General features: G+C 38.5%; 1 protein-coding gene across 3 annotated transcripts; it reads left to right on the forward strand.

Moving 5' to 3' along the window:
* The first annotated feature begins 9,472 nt into the window (after window positions 1-9,472).
* On the forward strand, window positions 9,473-14,318 carry tank (TRAF family member-associated NFKB activator). 3 transcript variants are annotated; one of them, XM_063498766.1, is made up of 8 exons: window positions 9,473-9,640; window positions 10,579-10,732; window positions 10,992-11,100; window positions 11,309-11,379; window positions 12,050-12,108; window positions 12,199-12,317; window positions 12,839-13,221; window positions 13,899-14,318. In XM_063498766.1, exons 2-8 carry the CDS (start codon window positions 10,634-10,636, stop codon window positions 14,064-14,066), a joined length of 1,008 nt encoding a protein of 335 aa, XP_063354836.1. In that variant the 5' UTR covers window positions 9,473-9,640; window positions 10,579-10,633; the 3' UTR covers window positions 14,067-14,318. The 3 variants fall into 3 exon arrangements, with proteins under 3 accessions (XP_063354836.1, XP_063354835.1, XP_063354838.1); XM_063498765.1 differs by having other exon boundaries at window positions 10,591-10,732; XM_063498768.1 differs by lacking the exon at window positions 9,473-9,640 and adding an exon at window positions 9,807-9,817 and having other exon boundaries at window positions 10,591-10,732.
* Window positions 14,319-14,661: the final 343 nt, after the last annotated feature.

The raw sequence follows: 14,661 nt of genomic DNA on the forward strand, positions 1-14,661 counted from the left end.
AGCAAAAAATTAAAAACAAAAAAAATGCAAACAAAACTAACAAAAAAAAGAAATAATCAAAGTATTATCACATATGCAAATAATGAAATCTAAAGAAAAAAAATTATTTTTTTTTTTACAAGTACAATTAATTTGCAAGTTTCTTAAAACTAAAATCTGTACTTTTTAAGTTTTTTATACAGCTTGCAGCTTTTATCCAAAGTGCAAGCCATACTACTAAATAAAAGCTTATTTGCCATTCTTTGATTCTGGCATCACTTTTGATTCTGGTATTAATTAGTTTTCAGTAATTTCAAGTGTCGTATTTAAAGGGGGAAATCAATCCATCTTTTTTGACCTCAGTGTAATTTAAATAAACATGCAACCAGCCCGCCCAGAGATGTAATCTCTACCGCATGTTCCCGGTCTGCTCCGGGGCCTCCATTATGCTTAATTTATGCTACCGTGGTAGTGTCCATTTGGAGAAGTATTCGCCTACGGAAAGGAGTTTTCAGCCACCACAAAAATGCTCCTCTGCAGTTCTCCAAAGTCCCAGCAAGCATAAAAAATATACCGTACAAAAAGGATCAACAGTGGCTGCAGTGGACACTTTTCATTGTTTAACACTTGGTTTCAGAACAAACAACAGCAAAGCAGGAGTAGCCCACAGACTGTTTGTACCACATATTTTTGATATTTTAGCCCATCTGGCAACAGACATTTTCTGCAGGTCGATGGACAGTATGAAGCTGCAGATGGACTGTCATAATTTTCATAATTTGCATGAAACACCTCATTTAGGAGGCATCCAGGTCAGATGTCGGTACTACCCCAGCTAGTTTGCTTCACTATGGAGGCATAGCATCTTTCCTCTGCTTGGGTCCCTCCCAAATAATGATTTGTATCATGCTATGCTGGAATATGACAGCAGGAGCAAACAGTTAATACTTTCCTGTCTGTGATTCAGGACCAAAGGTAGCAACTTTTTCCAGCAGATCATCCAGCTGAGCATTGGACAGTCACACCAGCAGGTGGTTTTCCTCACTTCCAGGAGGGCCATTGCTGTGCAGATTGAGGTGTGTGTTGTAGCACTATCAGCTCTCCTTTTCGTGTGCGACGTAACCAGGTCATGTCTCAGCTCTCAAAGGTACAGTATATCCAGCAACATCTCCAACGTTCTGATAACACTGAGCCTGGGAAGGTCCCCATTCAGATGATGAAAGCAGCAATGGCATCTGAGTATTTCTTTAATGAAAGAGTGGACCTACAACTCCTGGATACTATGTTTATGTTTATGTTTAGAAAGTGTTATGCTACAGCCGCTGTACAGTTATGCCTTTATAGGCTGCTTAAACAGCTTTCTTTCATGCTCTGGATTTCAGTTGGGTTAAGCTAGCAGCTGTTTTGTATTAGGTGCGCATGGTATTCTTTACCAGTATCTCATCAAAATGCAAATGTGCAACAACTAGAGAGATACTGTGGTGGAGTATATTGCAAAAGGTCCCCAGGGCCTGAAGTCACTGAAGTGATCCTGAATCCATGATATCACTGTCCTTTTAATGAAGGCATCTATATTGATAAATGTAATGTGCGGTAAATATTCCTTAATGAGACCGACCAAAGGTCACCGGTAATGTAGAGAGGTTCGCCAGGCCAACAGAAGTCAATGGTTCAGCAGTAAAAGAAACAGAGAGAGAGGTCTGATTCAGCAGTCTACTCAGGACACTGGAGGGGGGTGGGGTGGACAGAGAGTCAACTGAATTACCACTTTTTATGAAACGGTGAAAGGAAAGGTTAATGCAGCTTCCTCCATGTGTGTAGCACTAAAAAAACAAAACAAAACAAAAACCTAAATTAACTCTGTATCTTCAACTCCATTATTTATAAGAAAACTATTCTTTAACTGAATTTATTTATACCAATCTATCAGTTAAAGACGGCTAGAGTAGGGTAACAGTTGCCCAGAGTGCATGTCACACCATTAGCCATGGTGCAGTCTAGACTGCACATGCAGATTCACTCAAACAGGCTCAAACTTGCATACGGGGAAAGATTAAAAGATCACATACAAACCTTTATACGCACAGATAGACAAGCTCAAACTCTCTCTCTCTCTCTCTCTCTCTGACTCGTTCTCTCTCTCATACACACGCAAAGACACACACTCACACTCACTCTGGGTATTTCCAAGGGAAATAAGAGAGTGAGGTTATTTTAGGACATTGTGCTACTTGGCTACTTGTTCTCGCTCTTCCCTGAACTCATGAAAACAGTCTGTACCAGCAAACAAGGGGGATATAAGAAAAAGTGTTTTGCCCTCACAAATTATAACAATAATTACAGCCTCACAACTCGACCTGTGAAAGCCAGAGACACGTTTGTCCTCACTTCCCCCTCGGCGTTAGACTCCTGACAAGTGGCACTGCACAAATCAGGGTTGCATGGAGTTTTAGCAGCTCCAGGAAGCTGTTAGTAACAGCTCTGTACCTTCCTGCCTGGATGCACGGCTTGGGTTGAGGTGGGGGTGCACAAACTCTCTTTGGTAGCAACAGAGTCATTTCCCCTGACTCTTGGCTATAAATTAGGCACAGGAAAAAAAAAGAAAAGCTGACAATGCCTATGTGTGTTTGTCTTTAATTCAGGTGCTGGTAGGGGTGGCATTCCTGACAACTCCTATCAGTTATCCCAAAATGACTGAGTCACCCGCTCCGTAATGAAAAATTGAGGATGATCCTTTTTAGTGGCTAAGAATGACATCATACATTATGGTTCAGTAGATCATACATTAAGATGTTTGAAATGTCTTCCCCACTCCTCAGTGACCCTCACCATATGGTACATATCTGTGTTTGACATACAGCATTATAAAGGACTTGGATTATTACACAGTTTGCAGCAGTGCCATTATTCGTCTTGTCCTTTGGTTAGGTGATCCTTTAGCTATCATAGAACATATCTGTTTATGTATGAAAGAAACAGATTAAGGACACAGTTGTTTAACATTTATTGCATATTTTGTCGAGACCTGCATGCATTCACTGTACAATGCATTCAATTGATGAATCAAGAATCCAGAATTTTAAAAAAAATCACTGCAACTATTTCTCAGGGAAATATTCAGTGTTAAATCTAAAGTACTAATAGGTCATGATAGCTTAAAAACGATAGCATAAAAATGATAGCGTTTGCAAATAAATTATAGTTTAGTTGAAATTTTTTCTGGCGTGACCTTTTCCTTAGAAGCCACAATGAAGTGATGTAAAAGCATCATAAAGATAGAATTATAAATACATGCCTCCTAAAGATCACACATTATCTCTTTATACGTGTCGTCACATAAAGGGTTTGTGTGTTCACGTCTGCCACATTTCCATATATATGTGAAGCTTTTCTTAATGCTTAAAAATTTCTAAGAGGAAGTAACTGCAAGTGAGGTTAAATCGTGGAGTTTGACCTTCATTTTGTTATTGTCAAATGTCCTGCAGTAGTAAGCATGCAAAAGGAAGTTCTTTCACGCCTGATACTCAAATAACCATTGGGCTGCTCCATTGCGTGCATTCTGCTGCCAGGCAACTCTCAAAACTATATTGTAAACATTGTGTGGTGCTGTTCAGTCTTTGCATAATACTATTGTCTGCGGTTCCACTGCTGCACCTCATGCATTCACCTTGACAATAAAGTTTGATAATTAAAATTTAGGCTGGTGGAGTCTAAGAGACATTTACAATAATTATGTAACAATGAAAAATGAGAAGCAACAAATGAAATTTAGGGAAATTCAAAGACTTGGATACAGATGACAGGTGCAGTTCTATCAAGATCACAATAAGAGATTGTTTTGCACATCAACTGCATGTCACCATAGCCTTTTCACTCTTTACACACTCATTGTTCTTTGTTTTATTAAACACTCTGGTGATCTCAGATACCAGTCCTACCAGCCATCCATCTGTTTGAGGATGTACAAATACACCTAAAAGCATGATTTTCACTGCTTTCATAATATGATAACTAGCAGAGTGAATACATGCTGTGTTTCCTCTTGCTCGTAGATATCCATCTGGAATCTAAGTCTCTGATAAAATTTTCATGAGCCTGAGTAATGAGGAGCACTAGAGGGCTCTTTATGTGAGCCGAGATGCCCACAGGTCAACAAGGGACTTTCCTAGCCATTCTAACCTCATATACCCTTTCATTTATTTAGTTTTGCTCCATGCACACTGACTCTTTGTACTATTTTATGCTACAAGCTGTATGCTTCCCACCAGGATTCTTAATATTCAGTCGGTTTCTTTAATGTTTTCACTTCTGAAAATGAATCATACCGATTTGTGCCTTTGAAGATGTTATGAAAGGACAAACTATATTTATATCACAGCTGTAACATCAAAACCCAGCTTTTTGAATTCATGCAGATAGTTTTCAGGGATGTTCCACATGCCTCATCAGAGCCAAAAAAATCCTTTGAAAACATACAGTACATGCAACCAAATACTCTGACCAGAAATCCCAGAAATTTGAGAATGTTTTCCCATGAAGAAAGTTATTCAAATATTCCCACTGCATCAATATCATTCACAGCTCCCTCTCACAAACCAAAGTGACTCTTCCTTTCCACGTGATTATTGATTGTGGGTTTCCAGATTGCCTTATCTCAACCTGACAAATTAGAAATCAATGCACATGTCTGAGCACAGCCAACAATAAGTTATTGGCTCATCTTGACTGTTCAGGATCACTTATTTTAGGATAAAGTTAAATAAAAAGGTAAAAGTAATAGATAAAAGTAAAATATGATAATTGTTTGGGTTTACCACAGTGGTGTCAAAATCTATCATCCAAAGTAAAACAAAACTCCAGATCTAACAGATTGAGGGATATTTGGAGAAAATAGATATAAAGTTGGTAAAGTCTCTAAAATGAAAATATTCAGGGATGGCGGGACTTGCCCATAATGCAAACTGCATTTTGTTCAATGAGAGCTTTGCGGTTTTGCTCTGAAGTATACAGGAACAAGGAGAGAACTTCCTCTCACTATCAATCAGGAAATTCTATCAGCATACAGGAAAGTATTGTTGCAGCATTTCTGCATGGTGCCAACGTCTTCTATACTATACTGTGCAAAAGGTCTCGAGCCACCTGTCATTTCCTTATTTGCTCAAGAGTTTTGCTCTGTTCTTTGGATCACAGTGTGTGCAGAAATAAGTACTGTGATTTTTACATAAATTAGATCACATTCCTAGGTTAGTCCAGGACGTTTTGGACATCTCATATTTTCAGCACTTGCAGTGTCATGTTAAATAGCAAGGACCCACCTGGAGTTAGAAGAGTACTGCCTGCAGAGTTTCATCATTGTTATTATTATTGTTATTTTAATGTTGTGGTTTTCTTAAAAGACAGGGTTTTTTTTCTCTTCACCTCTTCTCGGACTTCTGAAATCTGATCTGTGTGTTTCTCCCCACCCCCCTTTTCCCAACCTCCTGCATGCCAGAGTACTTGGCTCTGCCCTCAGTCTGGTCTCACGTTTCTGCAGACCTACAGCAGATTGTTTATTTTGCTGGACATGGAGGAAACACGGATGGACCCTTCACTGGCTCAAGATTTACTGTTAAGCCAGGCTCCCGTGTGATCTGTATTTAGAACAAGACTCCCTTTAACAGCAAGCTCTTTATCCTTTGCAAAAATGGCACATTACTAAGGACAATGGGATTGTCTGCTTGGGTAATGTAATGCTAGGGGATTACATCATTTGATACAACATAGCACTGGGTAGACAACAGTCTACTAATCCTGCTCGCTGAGGTCATTTATAATTCATTGAAGCACACATACCATCATCCTATTTTGGACAAAGGGCAGAAAAATCTATATACCCTAGTGATGGTGGAGAAGGACAAAACATTTCCCCGGAGATCATTTCTGCTAAAATTTATGAGGTTACTCTTCACCACTGACACCACAGTGTAAGTGCTGAGGTCAGGGTATTAGGTAAAAATAGCCTTGGGAAGGACATGCATTGTATGTCTGTATTAAATAGCTGCATGCAATTAAAATGGATTACAGATATGAAGGTAGCAACACTAGCGTTTTCCTCTTTTACTTCTTTTAAAACTTTTCCATCAGTAGCTGTGGGGTTAGTGAAGTACGTGCAAATACTGTGGTCTCACCATCCAGGAAATGCACATCTTGTTGACGGAAATTCTTCCTGTGAAATTTGAAATAAATTATGGTGCACACGCCTTTCATCCTAGCCATCAGTAATGCACAGTGAAGCTCCTTTAGAGGCAATTATGATTTATGGGACACACAAGGGAGAGAGAAGAATGTGCATTCAGTACTTTGGAGGAACAGAGAAGCAAAGAGAGCAAATTGCAATGTGAAAGAGAACTGACTGCTCACGAACCGGCGTCTACAGTTTTCTCACTTTAAGCATGGTTTACTTTCACCCCCAGACAGGTCACGTAGAGTACAAATGCTTCGTTCATACTTAATTTCATTTTGTGATGTTTTTGGTATCATGTCCTGAGCAGCCAATCAAGTAATACAATTTCCTCAACGGGAATTATGAACAAAGAGTGAATTGAGGCCTGAACAGAAAGAGAAAATGGTACTTGAGGTGAATGATTGTGTGGTCAATGAAATGAGTCATATGCTTTTTTCAGTATTTCGTTGTAGCTACACTGCTTATCAGTATACCACAGTCTCAGTGAAAAATTTCTTTACCAGAACCACAAGACTAGGGTTATGTCAGATTACTATGAGTTCAAAGCAACCATGAAAAAAAATATGTGAAAACCAAAAAGACATGATGTTTTCTTAGAGGAAGTCGGTGCTATGAATTGAGGTTGTTTGTGGCCGTCTGGGTCTGTAAGGCGACTCAGCAGGAGCAAAGGTTGAGGTTGGAATGTCAGTGAGGGTCAGAGAAGGTCATGGGGAAATGACCTTTTGGATGAGTCAGGAGTCCATTCACTGGAACCCCAGCTGTGATGGACAGGTCACGTGGAGGTCTCCACCAGTTCATACTCAGACATGCTCATACAGTCACCCTGCTTTGTCATTTGTAGACATTACAGACCAAGATGGAGAAAACTTTGACGGCTCATTTAGGACAAGATATACCTCCCTTTGTCAAATAACATATAACTTTGAGTAAAACAGTTAGACCTATGGCAAAACTTGAGAGAGTTAAGATAAAATATCTGAAGAGACACTTCAGTAGATTCAAAAAAGGTCAACCTGAGAATTGACTCCAGCCCAAACCACACTGTTCAACTAACAACAGACTGCTTAGTTTTATTGGCTAAAATTATATCAGAACTCCCCCCCAAAATAAATAAATAAAATAAAATAAAATAAAATAAATATTTTTTTAAAAATGACCGGCTATGTTTTCTATCACTCTGGCCAATGAAATACACCCAAAATACAAGTAAGGCGAGATGAAGAGAGTCATCCTTCACTTTATGAAAACTAAAAGGAAATAAAAATTGTACAATTTTTAAGACCTCATGTGTGCTATTAGCATGATATGTTATGTGTAAATATCATGGTTATCTTCAGTGTTGACAACAAACCTGTTTACTATTTTAAAAAGAGATTATTACTACTACTATTATTATTAGTAGTATCACTATTAGAAAAGGAAACAAAATCTGCCTGTTCTGAACCAGTTTTCAAGGTAACGTTATAAGTGTTCCTTCAAAACGATAGTAATACAAAGACTGAAAGCATACAAATGCACCAGGCCAGATTGACAACACAATTAGCCTTATCTTTATATTAACTCATTAAAAAGCAAAAAACAAACAGAAAAAACAAGCAAACAAACAAAAAAACTATCCGACTTCACTGGCACATGTATTTCTGTATTTATCTTATTTATTCTCTCTCTTTCCCTGCTTCACCTTTCATTTGACAGAGGAAGGCTGCGTGCGTCTTTGGGGAGAGTACCTGCGCACCACAGGCATATATAGTTTGTAGGCGACGAGTGCGTGACTTCTGAGAGCCCTGCTAACTAAATTGCTGTGTTTTTTTTTTTTTTCATAGTATCGCTGCTTAAATGAATTGTTCACTGTGGGCCACGGCGATAATCAGAATAACGGGAAATGCCTTGTGCTCCCGGCGGACAGTTTACGGACTTGTATCCATTGGTATAGAAGAAAAACTGTACGTATACAGCTTCACTGGGTTACAAAATATACTGAACTTTCATCTCCCGAGAATTTTCACTTACTTTATATTAAAGTCAGAGTAAGAAATCAAGAGCGTCATCTCAGTAATTCACTCTCAGCTGCCATCTACTGGTTGTTCTTGTATTTGTTTGGCTTCACTTTCCTTTGGCCAGTCTGGGAGCATTTTGTCAAGGCTAGAAGTAATGTAGGTCAGAACTTTTACTCCAAAAATATGTCACTGCAGTCATATGCAGTTTACACAAAACAATAGGAAATGTTATAGGATGTACTTTCTTCAAACAGGAGGGACTTTAAGACAACAGGAAGTACTATAAATAGTATAGCTACAGTCTTTTGCTGAGAACCTACTTGAAAATATGTCATATATACATATTGAATTGAATTTGATAGTTTTAGTGACTGTTAAAATAGCAATGAGCTTGAAATTTGACTCATGATTGAATAACTCTTATCCCAGGCTCAACAATGTGTTAATGATTTTGCTATAATTTGATTACACTGCATCACATTACACTGTAATTTAATTAGAAAATAACCAGCATGCATTCATTTTGGGCCTGCTGAAGGATCAGAAGGTCTTTACATATCTCATAGCACATCCAATTTATGTATTTTCTCACAAGCACTGCTGCTTGAACATTGTTTAAACCCAGGTAGTACTCCAGGACTATTATAATGTGCATTTTTTGTTGTTGTTGTTGCAATGTCTCATTTCCTTCTCAGTCTTATGCAATGCATTTTGAAACAGCCTGTAGTTTGAAGTGGTACACACATGCATTGCATGTTTTCAGGCCAGAATAACCAACTAAGCAGGCCGAGCAGACAACTGCTCAGGATTCCCAGAGGTCAACCAAACCCTAAACCCACTGCTTCCCAGTTTACTGAATCAATTATGTACTCATTTTTTAAAGGACTGGGGTCTCTAAATGTTTTATTTAATCCATATCCTGCTTACAGTGTCATTTGACACTGTAGCCTATAAAGAAAATGGAAGCTTACAATAGAGGCCCATCAGTATTTGTTGCAAGCAGTCCCCTCAGAACTTTGTTCTAGTTATAGACTTAAAAACAAAACAAAACATGCTCGGTTCATGTGACAGAACCTGCTGAATATTCAGTAATATATATATATATATGAAAAGCAAAATGAGCACAACTTAACTCGAGTTTGGGCACAGTTTTCACATGCACAACAGTCGGTTTGCAGACGCGTAGGCTGGAAGAACCCTCAACCAGCTAACCACCCAGCTCTCCCGTGAGCTCCGCGCTGATTGGCTAAAATCGAGTAAAGGCGGAAGTCTACAGTATGAGGGGATTCCCCGAGGGAAGTTCCCAACTCAACTAGGCTATGTAAAACATACATTGCCATATCCTCTCCAGCGCTTGGTAACTTTGCATCTCAAGATTAGGCGACGACGCTGCGGTAGTGTCAAAACAATAAATTCGACTTCAACAGTTACTCGAATGAAGGTAAGAGGACACTCACACTGGCAGCGAGGTAAACTCATCTCAGGACTTCTCGCTCAGTCGCTTTATCCGACGCCGGCTGAAGCTACGGCTTGTCAGACACTTACACTTTAAAGAATACGGAACCGTTTAAAGAAGATTTTGAGCGACTCTTTTAAAATGACCCACGGCTGTGTCCCGGTAGGCTTCAGCATTAGCGTTACTCTCCTTTTACTTACTGAGTCTGTGGCTACAGGCTGCTACTTATCCAGGAGCTGTTGGAGTGTAGTATCGCTAACAGGTACTGCGTTACTATGGTATTTATTAGGAAGGCTGTTCCGTAATTGAGCGGCTCTTTATGAGACTACTATCAGGAGTTAAGATAATGATAGGCATCACTTTAGCTTTCTGACAGAAGTGCAGTTGTCCCAGAATTGCTTAATGCTGTATGATGATCAGTACTAACAAGAAGGAGTGTCTGTTTCACCAGTGTTATACTCATATATTACACATGCACTGAGTAACTTTATTTGTCATTACTTTACAATACTTGATCTTCATCTTCAGCTCTTATAATTCCTTACAGAGCTAGAACAAGGCTTTAATGGTTGAAATATGAAGGGAATTTTGAATTCTACCAGACCTGCCAACATTCATTGGTAATAAGCAAATATTTTGAAGATTGTTTACTCAGTTTTGGCATGGTTTTGTCATTTGGATCAGTAGCTCATTTAAAGCAGCCAAAACTATTTGGCAGCACTTTAAGGATTTCTTGACTTTTTCAAAAAATATTTTTAAAGTGCACGAAGACTAGTTGACAGTTGTTTGTAGAAATGTTATAAAAATGGCCGGGATGGGGGAAAAAAAGAAATCTTTTTAGTTTTATAACCGGTCTAATAGTGTTCACGGGGTCTTTTGAGAGTGTTTTTCCTTTTGTTGGCATGTTTTACAACATTTTGTAGTTTCACTCGTAGGGCTCATGTGTGCTGTGTCAGTGATGATTGTGGAGCACAAGGCATGGAAAGGAACATCGGAGACCAGCTCAATAAAGCATTTGAAGCTTATCGTCAGGTCTCCATTGAAAAGGACATTGCTAAAAAGGAGCTGCAGAAAGTGGTAATGATGAAGAGCAACTTTTTTAAAACTTTGTGCAAAATGGACCAAGAATTAACAATATACCACAACACATCCCAGAGCAAATTACATTGCTAGCTTTCCAAACAAATAATGTTTATTCTAATTATGTTATTAAATGCCATATATAGAATAGCATTATTATTAGTTAGGCTGTTTCCAGATATGAAACTACAACACAGTGCTTAGACCACAGTGGATATGCTGGTTCTAGACAAATAACAGTACCTCCATTTTACAGACTGAGTATTATGAGCAATATACTCGAGACCTTCAAAAGCAGATAGAAGATCAACAGCAACTGATTTCAGAACTTGAAGCAAAGTTGTCAGCAACAAGGCAACCATCAGGTTAGTGATGTGTTAGTTTGTTATTGATATGTTAGTTTTACTGCTTTTTTTCCCAGCCGGTGTACTGAGTAGGGATTTACTTTACACATTGCTTTCAATTCTGTGGATTGAGATGTAAACAAAGAGCGATGGACTATCAGACTATATTGAGAATTCATTTGAATTTCCTCTTTTATAAACTGGTCATTTTCATTGTTTTCATTTTCAGGAGAAATGAAATGCGAGCCATGTAGTCATCTTCTTGACGGGGCCAGCACTTATAGGAAATTACAGTACCCGGTATGTTTATAGTGATAACATGCTCTTTCTGCATTTAGGCTTTATGAAAACTACAATATTGTATTTCCAAAACAGCTTTCCCGTTAGGAAATCATAAACATGATCGCATACGGCTTCCTCTCGCATATGTAGAAGTTGATGGTACTTCTGCTTTACTATGTTGCATGTGTGTTAAGGTAAAGGGATGTTAAAAGAACACTTTGTGCTAGTACTCAGTGAATACAGTATTAACTGTAAAGCTTAAACTATTGCTTATTCAGATTTGTCACACAACTCTAGTTGTGTGACAGTGTTTATGTGTCAAGTTTACATGTACTTTAAAGAAAGCTAAGAGATATTCTATAAACCCTATCAAAATGATGTTTTAGTAATTTTACATAGTTCTGATTATTTATTTTCCTGTCGTTCAGGCATTCAGGCCTGCTTTGCTACTGTAATAGTATCTACTCTCTGTTGCTCTCCTCACTCAGTGTATCCACTTTTACTTCACCAGATGGTGCTAGAGGATAATATCGCTGCACAGTTCAGCAGCTTGAGTTTTACAGTTATTATTATTTTTCACTAGGAAATATAAATGTATGATGTTTAAATAAAGCTGCAGATGTATGAACATTATGCCCTTGCGTAATTGCTGTAAATGATCACTATAAATTTAATGTGTCTTTTTCAGGAGAATATGGGCTCTGTTGCCGTTGCTCCTAATATGCCAATCAACAGCAGCGTTGACTAGTATGTGTCAATCTTTTTTTAAAGCCATGAACATTATGGTAAAAGAATGGATTTTTTTTGTTCCTTACTCCTGCTTTATCTGTTTGCCAGTCAGGAAATGCGGGAAGCATTTGAAGCCATTGAAGGGAAATTTCGACAGATCCGGTCTTTAACCAAAAGACAAAAAGATTACTTAAAAAGATTCCATGGAGGAAGTGATACATCAAATGGTAATATTAATATTTACTGACTATTACCTTCTTTTTTTCAGTGTCTGAATCTGAAAGCAATTGTTTTCTCTAATTGGTCACATAAAAAGCGTGTTTAATTTAAATAGGCTTGTGTAGTTTATAACAGCTTACGAGTTTACTAGCTTTTTGTCTTGTTGTTTAATTGGATAGCGACACCATGACACGGACTGTACATGAATGCCTGGTTGCCCTACGAACCTTAGCTGGCCACCTCTGAAAAAAGGTGGATAAACACATTTAATAATTCCACTGACAAAATGCTTAATGCCAGTTCTGCATAATGCTACATAAAAAAAATATAATGTGGTTATATTAAACATATACCTCTAAGTACTGAAAGGCCAACTTGGAAATGGGAATGCAAAAACAAACTAGGCATTTTTTAAAATGTGTGTAACTTGTGAAATCGTTGCCAATTTCAAATGTCCTTAAACCACATCTATGTCCGCGAGTTGACTCGGAAATAAAAAATAATCTTTATTTTTCTGCCTTCTCAACAGATCAGCGGTTCTCCATGCCCATCCAATGCACAGACCGTACCGCAGATTCAGAGGGACCCTTTTCCTCAGCTCTAAGGACAGTGGATATCTCTCCCATGTCTACCTCTCTGGCATCCCGTGGCGCCAGCCAGGAGGACAAGGACTTGGTAGAATCTCTCACCAAACTGAGCGTCAAATTCCCGCCCTCTGCGGACAGTGAATATGACTTCCTGAACAGTGCTCCAGATAGACAGATTGGTCTACCCATGGCTGTCCCGCGACCTCTCAGTAATGTCTCCTCCACATTGACAGAGAAGGAGTCCGTGCCTTTTGTCTACCCTAACTCCCCCTCCCACACAACATCATCTACACTCTCCCAGGAGAGCGTGCGGGGACCCCAGCAGGTGAGAATCACAGGAGAAGGTCTGAGAAAACTAGTAGCAAATTATCAGTTTCTGATTGGTCTTTACTAATGGAGGAGTGAAACAGTGTGAAGTCCAAAAATATCCCCTTGGCTAAACTTGAAACGTATTACTGTGTAATGTGTGCTGATTCTTTTTTTACTTAAGCATGGATGCTCTAGTTATATTTGGCATCTTTGCTGGAAAGTGTGAGCCAGATGGAAGCACATTACAGTGTCTGAATGTGATTTGAAACAAGTATGATGGTTAAGTGGGATTTTATTGCTGATGTGTCTAAATGCCTAATAGGGGAAAAAAAGTGAATGACGTGCATTAACGGCTGCAAGTTGGTCCAGTTTTCATTATATGATTCAGTCGCTGGATTACACCAACACAGGCATTAATAATAGGTATGACTATTTGGATAGTTTGAACACAGTATTCATAAATAGTAAGTTAATTAAACACTTGAGAATAGCATTTTGCCTTTACTTTTCTGCCTAGTATTTGTTCTAACTATTGGGTTAACAGGGGACATGTGTTCTTTAAAGCAACAGATACCGCAATTTTGAGGCCAAGTGGTCCAGCCTACTTTAGTAGTAGGCTGCGTAGAGTGACTGTAAGGACAGTTTAGAGCATAAATAATACATTTTTTCCCTTTGATTCATCCTGCTCTGCAGTCTGTCTGGATACCGGATCTGTGTGATACAGCTGCTGTGGGGACAGAGCTGGAGACACCTCAGAGCAGCACTCCTGAATGTGCTTTCTGCAATGCTGTGGTTCCTCCAGACCAAATGAACAGCCACCTCTACTTGCATTTCTCTCATAAGAATGAAGCCGACAAGTGACAGTAGAAGCAGAGACTGATGGGAAGAAGCCACAACTATTTCAAGACTTTACTGTTTTCATGGTGTAGCCGTGCCTGCCATGAAGTACAAGCGCTGTACTGGACTTCAAATGACACTGCAATAAGACTTGAATTCATTTATTTAATACTGAAGAATTAAATGGTACATTTCTTTGCCCATTATATTTTTCTAAAATCCCACTGAGATTTTACAGTGATGCGTATGGTATATGTGAGCAAATAAACACATTTAGACTCGTAACATTTTTTATTACTTGATTTGTTTTCAACTTGCAAATATATAATACAGTATGAATATATAATATATAGATTGGTATATGCATCCATACATAACAAAGAGTGCATATGATATTACTTCCTATTATATCTTTAGCACGTTTATACATTTTTATTTTAAAAATAATGAACTTTCAAAGATATATCACATTTCTAAAGCTATAATATTTCATACACACACAAACACACACACACACAAACACACACACACACACACACACACACACACACACACACACACACACACACACACACACTTTTTTTTTCTGAAACAAGACACCTTTCTCACTTTATGGTGG

The sequence above is a fragment of the Pelmatolapia mariae genome, linkage group LG16_19 (genome assembly GCF_036321145.2).
Source record: "Pelmatolapia mariae isolate MD_Pm_ZW linkage group LG16_19, Pm_UMD_F_2, whole genome shotgun sequence".
Taxonomy (NCBI): domain Eukaryota; kingdom Metazoa; phylum Chordata; class Actinopteri; order Cichliformes; family Cichlidae; genus Pelmatolapia; species Pelmatolapia mariae.